The sequence below is a fragment of the Loxodonta africana genome, chromosome 17 (assembly GCF_030014295.1).
Source record: "Loxodonta africana isolate mLoxAfr1 chromosome 17, mLoxAfr1.hap2, whole genome shotgun sequence".
NCBI classification, from domain to species: Eukaryota; Metazoa; Chordata; class Mammalia; order Proboscidea; family Elephantidae; genus Loxodonta; species Loxodonta africana.
Genome location: NC_087358.1, coordinates 69,267,193 through 69,286,748, shown reverse-complemented (window position 1 = coordinate 69,286,748; position 19,556 = coordinate 69,267,193). Strand labels below are relative to the sequence as shown.

The 19,556-nt window shown below is 40.5% G+C and overlaps 1 protein-coding gene across 15 annotated transcripts in view; it reads left to right on the top strand.

Annotated features, from left to right (window-relative positions):
* The first annotated feature begins 2,861 nt into the window (after positions 1-2,861).
* The window catches only part of RCBTB2 (RCC1 and BTB domain containing protein 2), a 53,966-nt gene continuing 37,271 nt past the window's right edge, over positions 2,862-19,556 (top strand). For 2 of the 15 annotated variants that reach the window (XM_064270132.1, XM_064270141.1), the window contains exons 1-4: positions 3,332-12,148; positions 14,642-15,137; positions 17,060-17,215; positions 17,444-17,594. In XM_064270132.1, coding sequence (XP_064126202.1) covers positions 15,096-15,137; positions 17,060-17,215; positions 17,444-17,594 — 349 coding nt within the window. In that variant the 5' untranslated portion in view covers positions 3,332-12,148; positions 14,642-15,095. Of the gene's footprint in view, positions 2,977-3,329; positions 12,149-13,613; positions 13,780-14,641; positions 15,138-17,059; positions 17,216-17,443; positions 17,595-19,556 lie in introns of those variants that run through there. The other 13 variants (XM_064270134.1, XM_023551312.2, XM_003412621.4 and 10 more) reach the window with 13 other exon arrangements.

The window sequence follows — 19,556 nt, the reverse complement described above, 5'->3', positions numbered from 1 at the left end:
TCATTTCATGGATAATGAAATACTGCATTTTCTCCTATGGGCAGGATGATGTATTTGAAAAAACATTGGATTATGAATCTAAAGACTTGAGACAAGTTATTTCATGATTCTGGGCATCTGTAAAATGAGGGGGTTGTGTTTAATCTCTCTCAGTTCTGTGATTTTGTAAAGATGGTACAAAGGAACAGTTAATTCAAAGAAACATTATTTAAATTACCAAGATTTGCTAAATAAATGTCATGCTAAAAGTGATTGAAGAATAAACATTCATCTACCACATTGCACAGTAATGGCAAAATTAAAAACATTATATATTTTTTGATTCCTATCTTTAAATGGCATGTAAATCCAAATTATTATAGTGTTACATACATTTAAAGCATGTATTGAAATTTTATGCCTGCTTACAGAACTGATGTTCTCCAGGGAAGCGGTCTCCAAACATTGTTGATCTCATTCCTAAAAATCTATCCAGCATACTTATTAATATGCACTACTGTCAATTTACATGTTAAGTATTAGTAAAGTTTGATTCCTTAATTTAAATAAAAATAGTTAGTCTAAGAGTTTCTTCCAACATTTCAACTGCTCTAGCAGTCAGATTTGCCGCAGGAAGTTTCCCCTTCTTTATTCTGGGGACTACACCTGAGGAATCCTCTGCCCTGATTTCTCTTGCTCCATTCACACCCTAGGTTCTCCATTAGCAATATGCATCAGTGGTAGGAATCTGGAGAAAGTGTATGCTGCAGAAATGTCTTCCTTTTTTTTTTTATCTTTTAGGAAAATTTCAGGATCTTTTAAAAGTATCTGTTTTGTTTTTACATATCTAAATCTTAGAAAAAAAAATACTCATTTGTAAAGGAATATCATTCCTGCAGGAAAAGGATTATATAGTTTGATACGTAAATTATGTTACATTCTGTATGAAAGAGGTTTTCTATAATTGTCTTCTCTGAACTGTGATTCAAATTCATTAAAATGACTTAAACACAAGCAGTTTGGGTAAATAGAAAAGTGGCAGGGGATTTTGACTGCTTGAATTAAAAACAATTCATGCTTAATAAATCAACTCTAAACTTGTTTGATGACGAATAAGTTTAGCTTCAGTCGTGATCAGAGGAAAACCCTTTCCTGGACAGAAAAATAAGTCAGTTGTTGGCTTATGCAGACTCAGAGTTGTGCTGCTTTGCCACAAGGAGAGGAGGAAGGAGAAAGCTGATCAGGGTCTAAGAAAACGTGGTTTAAAGTCTTTTTGAATCAGATAGCTATCACTGAGAAGTCAGTTTACCCAGGCTGTTAGGCCCAGAACTGGTGCGAATCATCCAAGATGAGAGAAGACCATGGATTTATGTAACATTTAGGTCTCAGAATTCAATATATGAAAGAATATTTGAGGAACCAAATAATCGCAATCATTGTAATTTGAGTTCACAAACATTTATTAAGCATTCTGTGGGAAGATAAATTAAACTGCGCCCTCAAGATAGAAATATCGCAAGTAATTGTAGTACAAGGAAGGTATATACAGTGACAAACTCACCTCATCTGACTGCTTTTCTTAGCCTGCGACACCCTCTCTCTCAGATAAATACTGCTGACTATCCCTTTTTAATCAATACTCCAAGCTGTCCTTTCAGTTATGGGTACGTCAGAGTTTATATCCAAAGGCCCAAGGGTATCTCATTATTTCAGGCACAAAGTTTGTCTTAGGTAGTAACATGCATGTAATATCCTGTAAAATTAGATAAATGCCTCTTTCTGCAGCTCAGTGAGCTATGCTCTGATAACAGACATGTCTACCAACTGTAGCAGCTAAAGATGAAGGCAGCTAAACATTCTGGAGTGACTTTTTTTCAACGAAATGACAAATGCCAGACCAAACAAAAGACTGACCTTGTCGCTCTGCGTTGGAATCTCAGTTATTCTATCTGGTTCTGCTCCTTTTGGCAAATCATTTAAAAGCTGAATCCATCTCATTTAAAAATATAGTATAAAAACAACCAATTTACTTCATATGGAAACTGTTGTGGAGTAGTGAGTGGTTAAGTTCTACAGCTGCTAACCAAGTTCGAGTCCACCAGGCGCTCCTTGGAAACCCTATGGGGCGGTTCTACTCTGTCCTACAGGGTCACTATGAGTCAAAATTGACTTGACGGCAATGTGTTTGGTTTCGTGGCTGTTCCAGAATATTTTAGCCCCATGGTAACTCAGGCCGTCCCTGCACAAGATGCTCATTATGCCAGCATTCATACTTTCTCTGTAATACAGAGGGGTACAGGATTCCAGCCCCATTCAGTGAGATGAAAGCAAAGGAAACGTTGTGAAGCGACCTGAGCTCCCAGATGCATGGGCCACCACTAGAAAAAGCAGGGACAGGCTGGGGGAGAGAGACTGGGGAAAAGATTGCCAGGTCAAAACCCATTGCTTGGGGTCGATTCTGACTCACAGCGATCCTATAAGATAGAGCAGAACTGCTCCATAGGGCTTCCAAGGAGCGGCTGGTGGTTTTGAACTGCCAACCTTTTGGTTATCAGCCATAGCACGCCACAAGCTCTTAAACCACAGTGCCACCTCCGTATTCCCAAGACTTTGGGACCCGAACTCTGGAGAAGGTGGCGGGGGAGGTGCCCCACAGGGGAATTCCCGGGAAAAGCGTGGAAGTGGACCGAGCTGGAGGGGCGGGGTCCAGCCCTGGGGGTCCGCTCGGCAGCCTTGGAGCTGTGTGGGGGAGGCGCGGCCAGAGGAGGGGGGCAGCAGTGGGCAGCCGGAGAGGAGAGGAGGGGCTAGGCGCGCCGCCGGCCTCTGTCCTCGACGGCGCTGTCCTTCTTTCCCCACCCCGGCCGGGCACCCGAGAGCATCCCGCCGAGGCCGGGCCGGTTCAAGGGGAGGCGCCAACGAGTTGTGGCGCCGGGCCCCTGACCGAGCAGTAACTGCGACCCAGGAGGCGGAGCGGACGCACCTCCCGCCTGCGCTGAGGTAAGGTGATCGAGGGTGGCGTGGGAGGCCCAGCGGCGCGCCGAACGTGAAACAGGCCGCTCTCAGGGCCCCCCGCCGCGGGTGACCTCCCCCGTCCCGTGGCCTGAGGTCCGGGACGCGGCGACGGCTGAGGAGCGGTCCTGGGGCCTACACCCCTGCCTTTGCCGCGCGCGGGCCCAGGCGCTGCCGCGCTTGCGCAATCTCGCTAGCGGGGGCTGGGCCTGGGCCTGCGGCTTATGGGGCCTACACTCCCGCCCGCCTGCGGCCGAAGGCGGCGCTGCGCGTGCGCGAGCCCAATAACGGGGGTTGGGCGCGAGGTTCTGGCACTACACCTCCGCCCAGGCCGCGGGCCGATGTCGGCGCGCATGCGCGAGCTCGCGGCCGGGCGCTGCCGAGCTCTGGTGGGGTCGTGTTTGGCTTTGTCTTAGGGCTCCAGGATTTACGTGTTGATTGGAGACCCGCCTCCCCTCCTGCTTCCCGGCTCTTTACTGCGCGCGGCTGCTGATGTTTTCATATCTGTCACCTCTACCCTGCCCGAACCTGGTACCCAAACCGGCTCGCTAACTCCTTAATCAGTACGCTTTTCTAGTTTGGTCCTGATACCGAGGGCGATCGCGGAAAGTTTAACTAAGCTAGTGGAAACTGTTGTGGAACTGCTTTGTGGGGCTGGGGAGAAGTCGCCATAAATCTTTATTTTGAGCCGGAAAAGATAGTGTTCTTCTCAGCCCCGGAAATAGAGCTCTTCAGACCTTGAAAACTTTCCAAGCGCGCCGTCCTTCCTACCTGGTTTGGCAGCGATTAAGAACCAACTCTTTGCATAAAATGTTGAGACAGTTCGCGCTCAAGACTGCCACGAAATGTATGTCGTAGAGTTGCCTTCGCGACCTAATGTTTGTCAGAGCTGAATAAAAGTGGTTGAGTTCACAAACAGTACGTTGGAATGATGCTCTTTTTCCCCTGGCTGAAGGGACAGCCACTATTTAGTGTCTTTTGAACCTCCTGGCTGTGCACCTTTCTGCTGCTAAACTCCTGCCTGGCTTTGCTCCTTACTGGGGCGGTGGCATTTAGTTACATCAGACAAGTGGCTTTTAGGGCTATTATTAAGAGTTTTTAACGATGTTATTACTGCGTGCCTTGTAATCACATATGCCGATACAGACATTTCGGAGGCTGGAATTCAAGAGCTGCTTAGGGTATGCCAACTGACAGCTGAGTTCTCCAGGTGAAATGTAGTATCTTTATTTCCCAGGGCACCAGGCAGTTGGGTGCCTTGGAGTGGATTTTGCCTCATAGCAAGCACATGTGATTTTCTAGGTTGTAATCTTTATGAGGGAAACTCTGATGGTGTAGTGGTTAAGTGCTACGGCAGCTAACCACAAGTTCGGCGGTTCGAATCCACCAGGCACTCCTTGGAATCTCTGTGGGACAGTTCTACTCTGTCCTGTAGGGTCGCTATGAGTCGGAATCCACTCCATGGCGGAGGTTTTTTTTTTTTTTTTGGTTTAATCTTTGTGAGAATAGATCGCCAAGTCTTTCTCCCATGCAGTGGCTGGTGGGGTCGAACTGCGAGCCTTTGGGGTTAGCAGCCAGGCACTTAGCCATTGTGCCACCAGGGCTCCTAGAGAGGTGCCATGGAGTCAGTTCCTACTCAGCGACCTTACTCTCTCTAAAACAGCTGCTGTTCTCCCAGCCTTTTACCCTACGCTATTGTACTTCAAAGCACTGTCACTGTCTGGTACTACAGATTTGAGTATGATTTGTCTCTTCCGTAAGCACAGCTCAGTAGATATTTGTTAACAGTGTAAATAAAATTGGAATCTAACTCACTCCTGAGAGATTTTGTACTGAACTTTCAGCGTGGATTCATTCATTCAACAGATATTTATTGAGTGTACTTTGTGCCCGGTCCTGTCCTCGGTGCTTAGGATGTATCTGAACAAAATAGACCAAAATCCTTGCCCTTTTGGACCTTACATTCTAGCAAAGAATGATAATTCAGCATATTTAGTTATTTATTATGCTATAAAATTATCAGTGCTGTAAGGGCAGTGGAAACCCTGGTGGTGTAGTGGTTAAGGGCTATGGCTGCTAACCAAGAGGTCGGCAGTTGGAATCCGCCAGGTGCTCCTTGGAAACTATGTAGAGCAGTTCTACTCTGTCTTCTAGGGTCGCTATGAGTCGGAATTGACACGACGGCAGTGGGTTTGGTGAGGGCAGTGGGAGAATTCTCCCCTTCCATGTGGGAGACCCGGCTTCAATGCCCAGCCAAGGCACCTCATGCATAGCGGGGGCTTATGTGTTGCTGTGGCGCTGAACAGGTTTCAGTGGAGCTTCCAGACTAAGACGGACTAGGAATAAAATCCTGGCGATCTACTTCCAAAAATCAGCCAGTGAAAACCCTGTGGATCACAACCATCTTTGGGGTCAACATGAGCCCTGTGCCAACTGGAAGACTGCTAACAACAATTAAGTGGTGAAAGAGGGGAGGGGGATTGGGAGTGCAGGTGTGGGATATGTTTTTAAACAGCTCAGTTACCTTGCCTCTGAAGGTTGAACTGAAGGTGATGCTCTGATGAAGAAATTTTTTTTTTAGAATTAAATATCCTTCTGGGGAAAAAATGTTCTTTGGCATTCTCTAATATGTCTTTTGTAGGGGCCCACTGAATGACCATGTAACAAATGCCACCTTTTTTTTTTTTTTTTAATCATAAACGGAACTTTTTTCCAAATTTAAATTTTTCAGGATTTTAGAGTTCAGCACATCAACTGAAGAGACTGGAGTATTAAATGGAAGAGACTGACCAGATGGACACGACAGATGTGCTGAGAAAAACTGTGTATTTTCTCCACAGCTCACTATGCTTTGCAATTGCTTCCTAGCACTCCTTCCGCTATGGATGACTAATGAAGGTCTTTTCAAGAGTGATGTTGCCTTTTGTAATTTAAAACTGTGTAGAAGAGGAGCTTAAATCACATCATGCTTTAAGGCATTAAATTAGTCCTTTCTTAGAGATTTCTGAACAAACCAGACTGGCCTAACCAAATTTCAGCCCATAATTAAAGGAGGCTTAGAGGAAGAGGCAGACAAGAGAAATGATTTTAGAAGGAACAATGTGTTTCCCCTCAGGTCCCTCACTTAAGTAGATTCCAAACACTTTAATTTCATAGATCAAAAACTATTAATCTGGAACTGTAAACGGAGGGAACCCAAGCGATTTGCTTATGTCTTTAGGAGATTGTCATACTCGGTTTTGATCTTATCACTAGGTAAAATGAAATTAAAATGCCCCTGAGATACCGCTACTTTGCGGGTTTCACAGGAGTTGAATTACTACAAATCAAAATTGTCCAGGCAAGGGAGATTTGAGGCCATGAGGAAGTTATGAAGGTTGCAGAGTAACATCAAGGGCTCCTGTTGAAGAATGGCGATAGAGGGTCACTTGGAGATACCTGCCTCAAACCAGCAGATGGCTTATTTCCCTGAAACAGATACTCATAGTATCTATCAACAGAAGACTGATAGAATTCTTCCAGCTTTCACTGTCCAGAAGGGACATGTGTTTAGTTTGCATGGTGAGGCTATCCTGATAACTTGAAAGTCTCCAGGAAATGTAAGCTGTAATAGTATTTTTCAGCATTAATCAGACATTGGAGGGTGTGTCTTGTAATGTCTTCAGCCTTGCTAATCTAACCCGAGGTAGTATCTACTATACATCTCTCCCTCCTGAGCTCACAAGTACCAGTGGATGGTGGTATGTGAGTAAATGATAAATTGTGACTGCATCATAATATAGTCTATAATATGCTGAACTGTATGTGATACTGAACAACACGAATTACAGATGGAAATGAGCCAAGGCCAAGAGGGCCTACCATGTTCACCTTGTGGAGCAAAGGTCTTTAACAATTAGAATTTTATTTAACAGGCATGTTAGTATTTTTTTAAAAAATTACAGTACATCTATAAGGATATAGGAAATGCTGGTGGTGTAGTGGTTAAGTGCTATGGCTGCTAACCAAAGGGTCGGCAGTTTGAATCCACCAGGCGCTCCTTGGAAACTCTACGACGGCACTGGGTTTGGTTTTTTTTTTTTTTAATAAGGATATAAATCTGAAATAGCTTTACAGATGAGCCTCAAATACCAGTTCTTTTTAGCTAGTATACCAACTTAAAACTATTTGCATAGTTTGTGTTATTTTTCATCTTCGAAAGTGACACTTTTGCTGTATGTGGCAGAAAAGGCAGGCATTGGTGTATTTAGTAATCTCTTCAGACTAAGTATTACTTTGATCTGCTTCATCACTCTGGGTAAAATTTGGAAACCTTTTTACAGTTAAAAGAGCAACTCTGTTTCCCTGTTCTACAAGTCAGTTCGCTGTTTATCATAAACGTATGGTAAATACCATTTCCTTTGAATTTGTGCTTTTAGTTAAGAGTTTCATCCATCCTGTTTATAATTGTCCCACTGTAGTTAGCAGCTGTGTGGGTTTCTGTAAGTGGAGCTAGCTTACAGCTAACATCATCCTTTTTCACAAATGATAGTTCAGATGATGTTTATTATTTTATATTAAACACAACACTAAAAAAAGCTTTTAAAGATACATCTAACGACTCAGCAGAGAGTTAGAAACCACATTGCCCCATTGACCTTTACTTGGTCTGGAGCTTCTAAACACACTGCTGCTATAAACTGTCTTCTCGTCTCCTCAAAGTCATAGGTTTTCTTTAATTTTCTCTTTCTTTGAGTATAAGAGCATCATCAAATGTGTTGCCCAGATGGGGACATCTGTTAAAAGCATTGAGTTCTGTATTGCAAGAAAACATTTTTATATGTTAATGTTTCTCCAGGATAACTTTAGAGTTGACCTTCTATTAAGTTGAAAAGAAAATCCAAAACACGGTGTCTTTCTCTGCAGAAATTCCTGATTTTTTCCATTTTTTTGTCTGGAATCACTTCTAGAACATGGTTATCAGCATTTAGAAGCTCCTGATAAGCTGCAAACTATCAGTTTCCATGGATACAGTGTGTCTAGTGTGTTAGCTCTGAAGGCCCATGAATATCAGTGGCACAAGCCACGAAAGAGCTGGATGTTCGTTGCTCCCCATTGTCTCGTATGTGTGTTTCGTTTTGTTTTTATGTATTTGCTTCTAGCACCGTGCCTCCTGCAGACGCTAAGTCAGTGTTTGTTGGATGAATTGGGTGAATCAGGTGAATGAATGTGTGTCCTGTAATCAGTTTAACTCATTATTTTGTCAGAGGTATTACCAAGTAATATGACACATTGTGTCGCAGATACACTGATTACCAATTATAATTTGTAGAAACTGTCCTATATATATGCCCTGTACAAGGAAACGAACTATTTGACCTATTCCATTGAGGATGAGAATTGGATTTATCATGTTCAATCATCAAAGACTGCCTTCTTGTCTACTAGTCTTCAATTGTGTAGTTATTAAAAATAGAGAAAACTCTCAAAATACAATATGTAAAAATAAGGAGTTATCTGTCCCAAACAGAGGTCACTTGGAAATTACTGAATTATGCAAGCTTAGGAAAATGGCTAAAATAGGAAATACACACAAAAGATTACTTTAGTTGATATATATTGGTTTTGAAAAATTATTCTTGTGAAAACATGAATCCCTAGCCGTTGAGTGTCCACTTTGCAGCCTCTAAAAGCAGAGAACCATGGCAGGAGCTTCTGCTTGAGAAGTACTTATACCCCATTTTCTACTTTATTGTAAGGCAAATATCTATACAGTAAAATTCTATAATTGTTTAGTTTTTATTGTTATTATGTTTAAACCAAATGAGGAAATAAAAGAAAGTATTTTGCCAAGCACAAGGCACTTTTCGATATGGGTAATTAGCTGTATACATGAGCCAAATCATATATCCCCAAACAAAATATAAGGGAAAAACTAGTAAAGTAACATGTAGTTAGGAACATATGGGCAATCTTATGTCATGACACTGCGTGTATGAAGATCTTTCCAGTACAAATGCTAGCTTCTCACCTAGGCCCAGAAGGAATTTTGACAACCCTCCAGTGCAAAGAGGAGTTCTTGGGTGATAAACAGTTAATGTGCTCAGCTGCTAACCAAAACGTTGGAGGTTTCAGTCTACCCGGAAGTACCTTGGAAGAAAGACCTGGTGATCTGCTTCCAAAAAAGCAGTCATTAAAAACCCTCTGGAGCACAGTTCTACTCTGACACACATGGAGTTGCCATGAGTTGGAATAGACTTGATAGCAACTGGTTTTCCTGTGCACGGAAGGGTGAATTTTGTAAACAAATTTAAACCAGAGTAGAAGTCACATTTTGCTATTCTAATATACTGATATCAATTTTTCCCTTATTTCAGTTTTTGCTTCCATGACATTTAAAATAGCATACCTTGCCTATGTTATTTAGTCATTGTCTTTCTATGGTATTGATAAAATTTTATTTTACAGATGAGAAAAGAAGTTGTGGTTCACTTATGGGTTGTTGTTATCAAACCTTTATTCAATTTGTGTGCCAGTGGTAGAGGCAAAATTAAAATGGCTGTGTTTTGAGTCTTTGGTTTTGTTTTCCTTAATTTTAGTCAACCCCATCCTCCCATATGGAAACCCTGGTGGAGTAGTGGTTAAAAGCTACGGCTGCTAACCAAAAGGTTGGCAGTTTGATTCCACCAGATGCTCCTTGGAAACTCTTTGGGGTAGTTCTACTCTGTCCTATAGGGTTGCTATGAGTTGGAATCGACTCAACGGGAATGGGTTTAGGTTTTAACGGGTATCCTCCCATATTATTAATTTAAGCTTAAAATCTTAAAAATTCTATTGTGGAAAAGCCATACATACCAATTCATTGATAGAATTACATGGGACATTTTATTATTGGCGTTACCTCCATCAGAATTTTACTGAGAAAAATTCCTATCAGAGGCTAGCCGTGCATATATCGGTGTCTACCCACCAAAAACCAGTGCCATTGAATTCATTAAAATAGTGTTTTCTGCGTGCTCTAAGAGTTTATCAAATAGTATGCCGTGCATAGCATTCTGTGACTTAGTGATTTTTTTATCACGTTGTTTTGGAGATTTATCTGTGTTGATTCTAGATAATTTATTTAATTGCTGTATAGTGTGCATATGCTGCAGTTTATCAGTTCTCCTCTTGACGGAGCTTAGGCTGTTTTATTTTTGCTGTTGCTAGCAATTTCCAAATGAACATTCTTGTACCAGTCCTCTTGTGCACATGCTCTGGGGTTCAGCACGGGCAGCGTTTTCCACACTCCAGGATTACGTACTAGCGATCTTGAAATCAATTCAGTGGGCTGGGACCAGCATTTTTCTTTAAAATGAAATAGAATAGGATAGATTAGAATAGGGTACGGTAGAGTAGAATAAAATAGAAAAAAAGGTATCACCAGCATCTCATGTAGTAAGTATTCTGTGAAACTCCTATCTTGGTTATTTATATGCATCAAAAAGATTAAAACCACTGTTCTCAGACCTTAGTGTCCTAGGACTGCCATAATAACAAACACCACCAGTGAGTGGACTTGAAGAACAGAAATTTACCGTCTCACAGTTCTGGAGGCTAGAAATCTAAATTAGAGCATTGACTCTAGGGGAGAGTTCTTCCTTGTCAGTAGCCCTGGGCATTCCTTGGCTTGTAGATGGTTCCTCACAAAAGGTCTCTTTCCTCCTTTTGTGTGTCTCTCCTTGTCTGTTTTCCCTATTACTACAAAACCACTCAGAAGTGATTAGGTTTAGGACCCTCTCTATGTCCCTGTGACCCCTAAGATACCAAAAGAAATACCCCATTTCAAACAAGATCACATTCACAGGTCCAGGTGTTAGGAGTTCAACTTAATCTTCTTTGGGGGAATACAATTAAATCCGTAGCATCTGCTCTAAATACTGTTGACTTGCTCTCTACAGTGGTTGTACCAGCTTTCCATTTCTTCTAGTAATATATGAGTGTTCCCTTTGATCTACAGCCAGCCTCATCAGTGCTGAATATTGTCCCCTTTAATTTTTGCACATCTGATGCGTGTGGTCTGTTTTATTGTGGTAGTAATTTGTGTTCCCATAATAAGTTCTTTAGTGAATTTGAACATCTTTTGGTATTTTTTTCTGTGAGTTTCCTCTGTCCTTTGCTCACTTCTTAATTGGGTTGTTTATCTTTTCCTTATTGGTTTGTAGGCATTCTTTATATATATTCTGGGTAGTCATCATTTGCTAACTATCAGTTATGTATGTTGCTAATATCTTCTCCCATTCTGTGGCTTGTTTTTCCCGTTGTTGATTGTGTATTTTTTATCCCAATGTTTTAGGCTTTAGTATAGTAAAATTTACCAATCCTTTCATTGTGGTTTATGTTTTTGTGTCTTATTAAAGAAAAGCTAAACAAAACAAATAAAAAAAGCACCTCTACCTCCCCTGAAGTCATAAAGATATTTTTAATATATTCTTCTAAAAGTTTTGCTTTTTTTCGCATTCCAGGAGACTTCCCTTTCATTTTCTGTCTTGAAATACTGTAGCTTCGAATTTTGTTTTGTGTGTGTTCTCTCATATGTTTCAGTGTCCAAATTGTTCAAGCCCTCACCTGAAACTTGTAGAGTATAATGTCAAAAAGTTAAAATTTTACAATTAATTTTTAAAATAATTGATCACTTCTACTGCTGACTTTTTTGGTCTTTTTTAAAATTGTACTTTAGATGAAGTCTTACAGAGCAACCTAGTTTCTCATTAAACAATTAATACACATATTGTTTTGTGACATTGGTTGCCAACCCTATGACACGTCAACAATCTCCCCTTCTTGACCTTGGGTTCCCCTTACTAGATTTCCTGCCCCTTCCTGCCTTCTCATCCTTGCACCTGGGCTGGTGTGCCCATTTAGTCTCATTTTGTTTTATGGGCCTGTGCTGACTTTTTTTAAAATAAAAAATACAGGTGATACAATTTTTTAAACTGTAATTTTTGTAGATAAATAATGGCTTGTTAAAGTTGCAAGATGGTGTTATTCCTTTCCTTCTCTGTTTTTCTCTAATGGAAGTTATTTATGTATTTATATTTTCAGCCACATTAACCTTGCTCTCGAACAACTTTAAAAGAATGAAGACAGAATGGGATTAAAGATGACTGAATACCAGGCACTAGAAATTTAAAATAATCAGGTATAAACACTTTTGGAGGGAATGTTCCCTATCGTTACAAAATAAAGCTATTTGGAATGTACATTGAGAAAAATTGGAATATCCCAACAATATAGTGAATCCTTCAAGAGCAAGGGCTTTGGTATTGGTCCTGGATTCAGATACTGGCTCTGATCCAGACTGGCTGGTGACCATTGGTCAGGTGGTTGAAACATGTGCGTAAAATGGAGGCAGTGGTGTTCCTGTTTCATATGGACGTTATAAAGATTAAATGAGATGATGTAAAGTGCTTGGTGCTTTGCACAGGGTAAATTTTATTGCGGCTGTTATTGTTGTTGCTCTTGTTATTTAAAATATGTTTATTATATCAAGAATGTGGTATTCTTTCTGTACAATGTGTGTATTTTTTAAAGTACATGTTGATATACTACTAATAATAGCCTGGTAGAACGACATGGAGAATAGGGTAAGATAACTTTTCTCCGCACACGTATTCCACAAGCTATATAGAGTTGCTATGAGTCGGAATCGACTTGATGGCACTGGGTTTGGTTTTGGTTTTATATCCTCAAATAGTGCAAATTGGGAAAGGTTTAGTTTCCTCTGAAGCCTTGGTGGCATAGTGGTTAAGAGACCAGCTGCTAACCAAGAGACTGGCGGTTTGAGGCCACCAGCCACTCGTTGGAATCCCTATGGGGCAGTTCTGTGTCCTATAGGGTTGAGTCGGAATCAACTCGACGGCAGTGGTTTGGTCTGGTATGTATTGCATTGGAATAATGTGAAAAAAAAAAATAGTCAATTCTAATTTTCCACAGTGCTAGAGAATTCAACAGAATTTTTTCATAGTGTTGTAAAACGGTAATTAATCTTGAATCGTTTTTAAATCTTCAAGGACTTTCTGATCAACAAAAATGAAATTATGTTAATCTTACACTTAGTGTTAATTGAATCTTACTGAATGCTCTTTCTTTGAGTATGGTAATTTCCATATGACATACATGCAATTATATCTTAATTTGATTATTCGGATAAACAAGATGGCCTATTTTCCCACCATTCTGATTTTTAAAGAGTTTATTATACTTGAAATTGATTAAAGGCATTACAAGAGCTATATTTATTTACCCCATTTAAAAACCCAGGGAACTGTTATTCCATGATGTCAATGTATTAGCAAGATGAGCCTCGTACTAGGAACAAAAGTGGCTTGAGTCTATTGAGGGGAGTCACATCTCTGCTCGGGTCCCTTCCCCCTCTGTTCTTTGTTTCCTTTTTTCCCAACTGGATGACACCTAAAAATAACCACAGCAGCAACTCTTCCCCTTTCTTCTTATTTTCTATTCCATTAAACTTTGGGTGGACATGAAAAGGCAAGAGAAAAAATCCTCAGTGTAGGCAGTTTCCAGTTTACCAAAAGCCGTATTCTAAGGATACCTTCAGCAAATACACTGTGTCTGCAACGAGCCATGTGCTGTGGTTGTTGCAGTGATGAACAAATCATGGAGAGGACAGACCATGTAGGAGTAACTGCCACAGAGGGAGACTATGAAAAGTGCTATAAGTAAAGGCAAAAGAACAAGTGCCATGGAAGTACAGAAGAGGAGGGTCCCCGGCCACTTGGGTAATCAGGAACGGTGTCAACGTGGAGCTCGGTAGGAGTCATGCTGGGTTTTAGAGAATAATTAGGATTTTAACAAATCTACTAAAACAGTAGATAATATGTGGTTATGTATTTATTAAATATGGCAAGACATCTTTCCATATTGGCAACCAGATCAAGTTTTATAAAGTGGTAAGTGACGAAATTCTAAGCATTCCTTTTAAAAACAAACATGTCTCTTGGGTCTGTTTCCAAACAATAGGAATCACAATTTGCTATTAGATTGCTGCAGTTTAAGGGCTATAACGATTTTGATATATATGATGCTTCTATTCTGAGAAACCTTTTTACAGCTGAGAAAACAAAATGATCAGTATCCTCAAGGGCGTGCAAAACACTGATAAATACAAAATGCTGATTGATAAGGAGCACTGTTAGAACTTGACCTTATTTTTGATTATTGTTTTAATCTGTCTGTTTTAAGACTCTAAGTAATGTCAAAATGTTCCTGATGTTAGTGTTTGAAATATGGACTGTGTTTAAGTAAGTAGGAACCAACCTAATAAACCAGAAAAATTAACATAACTAACCTCAGTTTCATTACATTTCTTTTTTGGGGAGAGAGAATATTTTATTTATGTATTTGATTTTAGTGTGGAGATATGTAACTGTGTAACATTTAAACCACAGTCCAGACATACTCATTATCTTCTGATAGGGCTGCTTCTGCCGTTACTTCTATGTGATGCAAAGTAGTTATTTTGAAGATAGTTATTAAGACAAGAAAGTTCAGTGCTGTTGCTACATACTTGATGGCTGCTTTTTCAAATTTTTTGTTATAACCCGTAACAAAGCCATATTCATTCATTTTTTTCATTCATTCCTCCTTTTTTTTTTTTTTTTCCTTTTTCCAGCTCAGCAAATCATATACTCTTGAGTGGAGCTGAGAATTGAACAATCTGCTCTTCACAGTGATTTGGAACTTTTCAATCCCAGGGAAAAGTTGGCCAAGGTCTAAAATGTATTTTTCCCTACCCAAAGGAAGTCACCTCTGAAATCAACATTTTCTGTTCATTTCCTTTTAGATTTCAGAACCTACAATTATCCTGAGGTTACTTTCCCAGACCTCAGCAGGAGGGTTCCTGTACCGTAGTTCCAGATCAGTTAAAATACCTTTGGCTTTTGTGGCTGTTAACTCCCATACCTAAAGCCTGAGTCCCTTATTTTCCCTTCTCCATTTTTGAGCTTAGTTTATTTTCTCTGTTAACAAAAAGTGAAGTGATTTTAATGTGCCTAGTTTAATCTGATGTATGGCATCCTGACTTTACCACATCCTTTTCCTCAGGGTTTGCACAGGACTGAGTCCATATGGAAGAAGAACTTCCTCTTTCCTGTGGAGAAAGTGGCAAGGTTGGAAAAAATTATGAGCATGTATTTTCTGTTGCATAAGACATACTTCATCAAACATCTAGTAGTCACTTGACAGGAAGATGAATGAGATAATATCTGTCTTTGAGGGGCCCACAGGACAGTGACTAAGATGCCAACAGATAATTATTTTGAGTATGAAGAATGTTAAAGGGCCCTGCAGGGACCTATCGATATTGTCTGAGGGGTCTGAAACGGTTCCTAAAGAAGATGGCTTTTGAGCTTGTTGAGGACCAGCTTCTTCACGGATAATGCTTTCCTGCCAAAGGGCCTGAATTGAACAATGTTTACAAGGGAGTACTGGGTTAAGAGGGAGACTCCATTCTCAGATATTTAAAAAAAAAAAAAAAAATTCTTAAATACCTATTCTTATGACGTGTTCCTAATTCATCATAGATATTATTTGTTTCTTTTCCATCACACCTGGAGATTACAGCCAGCCAGCTTAAATACAGTCAGTGTCCAAATGATGTTAACAGTTTCACAGCCTACAGCATGTATAATCATTTTCATCTTAATTTTATTAAATTTACAAAAATCTGCTCATCACTGTTAACAGCTTAATATTAACTATCACTGTTGATTTTCATTTTCTGTTTTCCACTCATTTTTAATAAAATAAGGGCAGATTGCAATAAAAGATGCCAGCGGTTATACAAAGCCAGCATTGGTGTACAGAGATGACAAAGCTTCTGAAATTAAACTGCTGTGATGTGTGCTAGCTCACATTTGTCAGCTCTCGTAGGAAAGTCGGAAACCCTGGTGGTGTAGCGGTTAAGAGCTATGGCTGCTAACCAAGAGGTTGGTAGTTTGAATCCACCGGGCTCTCCCTGGAAACTCTATGGGGCAGTTCTGCTCTGTCCTACAGGGTTGCTATGAGTCGGAATCGACTCGACGGCAGAGGGTTTGGTTTTGGTTTGGTAGGAAAGTCCAGAAGTAGTTTACAAAAGTAATATATAGACTGTGGAGAGTGACACATTCAAAGCAGTGCTGTTGGCCGCCATCTCTGAGTGAGTCACAGCCACGGGTGTCCTTCTTGGGCTGAAGTGCAAGAGATTTGGTTGCTATGCAATGCATATACTGCCGTTGTTCCTGTGGGTCGTTTCTGAACCGCTGTGAACCGGTTCGAAGCCTTGACTTGCTTCCGTGGGCTGTGACTGAACCGTTTACAACTGGTTCAAGCCCTGCATTACGGAAGGTGATTCTATTCCATTAGATTTGATCACATCCACAGGTATAGGGACACAGATAACTTAGGGGGACACAGGTCAATCCATAACACTCTTGTGGGACTGCTCATTCTCATGACCAATCCCCAACACTGAGTGGAGGTGAGGGAGACCCACCAACAGCTCACACTGAAGGTCAGGTGAAGAAACTTGCCTGGGAACTGAAACTTCTAGACCATTTCCCTGATGTCACCTTTAGCGTTGTTCTTTTCCAAAGACTTGCTTTTGTTGTGACCTTTTATTTCCCTCTTTAATGTACTGCGTGAAATGAAGACTAGGCAGCAGATGAAATAGCAGCCTTCTCTCTTTTCCCCTGCTTTTACCACCACTCTGGTTTTCAGAACTACACTTAAGACATACCCAACATTTAAGGTACTTGTAGACATTTAGCTCCCCACAGTTCTGGCCTGGATGACGCCCATGTCCTTGAGGAAAATTACTATGTGACATCTGATTCCACCGAGGGCCTCTGGTGCTGGTTTCTGTGAGGGCAGAACTGAAGCGATTCCTTTGCTGGAAACAGTACTGAGGTAGTTGCTGCCATTGTGAGAGGCCTCTCAGAAATAGATGCAGCTTGTTCCTCCTTAAAACAGTGTTAATTATCCCTCTTGTACAGAAGTAAGGGGGCAAAGAAAATTTACTTGACTGCTTCTCTCTTTTTTTTTTCCTTTTCAGCCAGTGCAGGCTACTCTGTCGTCTTTGAAGATGGTAGATGTGGGAAAGTGGCCAATTTTTTCCCTTTGTTCTGAGGAAGAACTGCAGTTAATTCGCCAGGCTTGTGTCTTTGGCAGTGCCAGCAATGAAGTTTTATACACCACAGTAAACAATGAGGTAATTTTGAAGGGAACACTTCAGCCACGCACATTTTTAGTAATGGATTTGCTAAATTGAAGAACTTGGGAGAAGTCAGGAATTAAGGTAAAAAGAGCGTGGGACATAGATGTCTTACTTATTTTGTACTGAAGTTGTTTTGTTATAGGAGCACTGTGCCCATTTTAATGTAATTTATAGATCTGTCAGAAATAGAATGGTGTTAACCATCAGTGGCTTTTCTCACAGATTTTTGTACTTGGCACAAACTGCTGTGGCTGTCTTGGGTTAGGGGATGTCCAGAGCACCATTGAACCTCGGAGACTGGATTCTTTAAGTGGCAAAAAAATAGCCTGCCTCAGCTACGGGAGCGGCCCGCATATTGTCCTTGCCACAACAGGTAACCTAGGAACACAGTGGAGGATTTTAGCTCCTGCCTTGTTTGTTGAGAAGACCAGGACTTTCCCTTAAACTGAGACCCTGGCATTTGATTGAGTGAGAGCTCCTGGCTCTGCTCTTTGAGCTCAATTTCGAAGTGAAATATGAATATACCTGAATGTCATAGTAGGATAATGTAGCAGATGGAATCTAGCAATTAATGGCACTTTCAGTGTGTGAATGACAAGCCATAAGCAGTGAACACCCCTCTGTTTATATGTTATAAGTGTAATTACTATAAATTAGAACTCTGAATTCACTCTGGACTTTGGCAAGTCTCTTTTTTATACTTTAGATTCCTGACTAAAGCTAGTTCCAGGAGCCCTTCTAGCTCTTAACCTTCTATGGTTCTTAATGCTGAAGCTGGTATTAGTAGTCTGTGGAATTAAACATTCTCATGCCTGTTTCCTGAACTTAGACTAATAAGAGATTTGAACTGAAACATACCTTAGAGTTTTTCTTAAGCTGAGTATTCTTTTTATGAGTATTCTTTAAACGGTAAATAAATTTTATAAATACTCTTTTATGTATTTATTTCACATTAAAAAAGTAAGTTTTAGGGATTTCTGAATTCTGGTAATGGCTTGTTAGATGAGATAGAGCACATCTTCATTGAAAACAACTAAAAATTCCAGATAAAATATTTTTGAAAGGCTTTATAAAGGCATCAGAGCACTTACAAGGTAGGAAGGAATTAGGCTAAATTTGAGAGGAAGCATGGAGTCCCTGGGTGGTGCAAACAGATAATGCACTTGGCTGCTAACCAAAAGGTTGGAGGTTTAAGTCTACCCAGAGGCACCTCAGAAGAAAGGCCTGGCGATATGCTTCCAAAAAACCAGCCATTGAAAACCTTATGGAGCGTAGTTCTACTCTGACACACATAGGGTAGCCATAAGTTGGAATCAACTAGAAGGCAATTGGGTTTTTATTTTTTTCTTTTTAATGAACTAAGTAAGAGGTTAGAAGGGAACTTGAAGTACTTTTGCCTTAAAAGCGTCTCCCTGTCCACTTAAACTGAGTTGTGGTTTGGATGGACTGATGAGGGGAGGGGGTCACAGTCAAAGCTCTGCTTAACAGGGCTGCAATAGAAAACTGCTCACGTGAGGCTGGGGTCACAAAGGGCTACACTCTCCTCATCTCCAGGGGACTGGACAGAGGAACACCTTGACTCTAAGCAAAGCAGGGAGAAAGAAAGAGAGAGAAAAAGGGAGGAAGGGAGGGAAGAAGGAAAGAAGGAAGGAAAAACTAGACTGTTATTCAGGATACATATGTCAGGGGCTTCAGGGTGACCATAAGGGTTTTTTTCTTGACCTGGTGATAATTGCATGGATGTTTGCCTTATAATTATTTATGAAACTGTACATACATGTTTTATGAACTTTTCTGAATATGTAAAGAAACAAACAAACCCGTTGCTGTTGAGTCAGTTCCGACTCATAGCAAGTCTATAGGACAGAGTAGAACTGCCCCATAGCGTTTCCAAGGAGAGCCTCGTGGATTTGAACTGCCAACCTTTTGGTTAGCAGCCATAGCACTTAACCACTACGCCACCAGGGTTTCCATTTTTGAGTGTATATTGTACAATAAATAATATAATAACGATTTTTAGAATTACCTTGTGATCCTTTTATAAGAGAAGAAAATTAAGGCCCAAAGGAGATTAAGTGACCTTACAATCTTTTACTTTCAATCTAATACTTTTTTCCATCATTTTGAGCAGCCTTTTCTCTGCTGTTCATTAAAAGCCTATCATCCAGCCATTATAGCTGCCTGCTTTTAAATTTCATCTTGGTGCTTTGAGGTAGAATGCAGTTTAAACTTCCCAAATGTATTCTTTTATAGAATGAGTTTGGTGGAATAGGGCAGCTGATTAGCTTTTTGAATCTGAATTTTTAGTTTCCATTTGTAGAAACTATATACATAT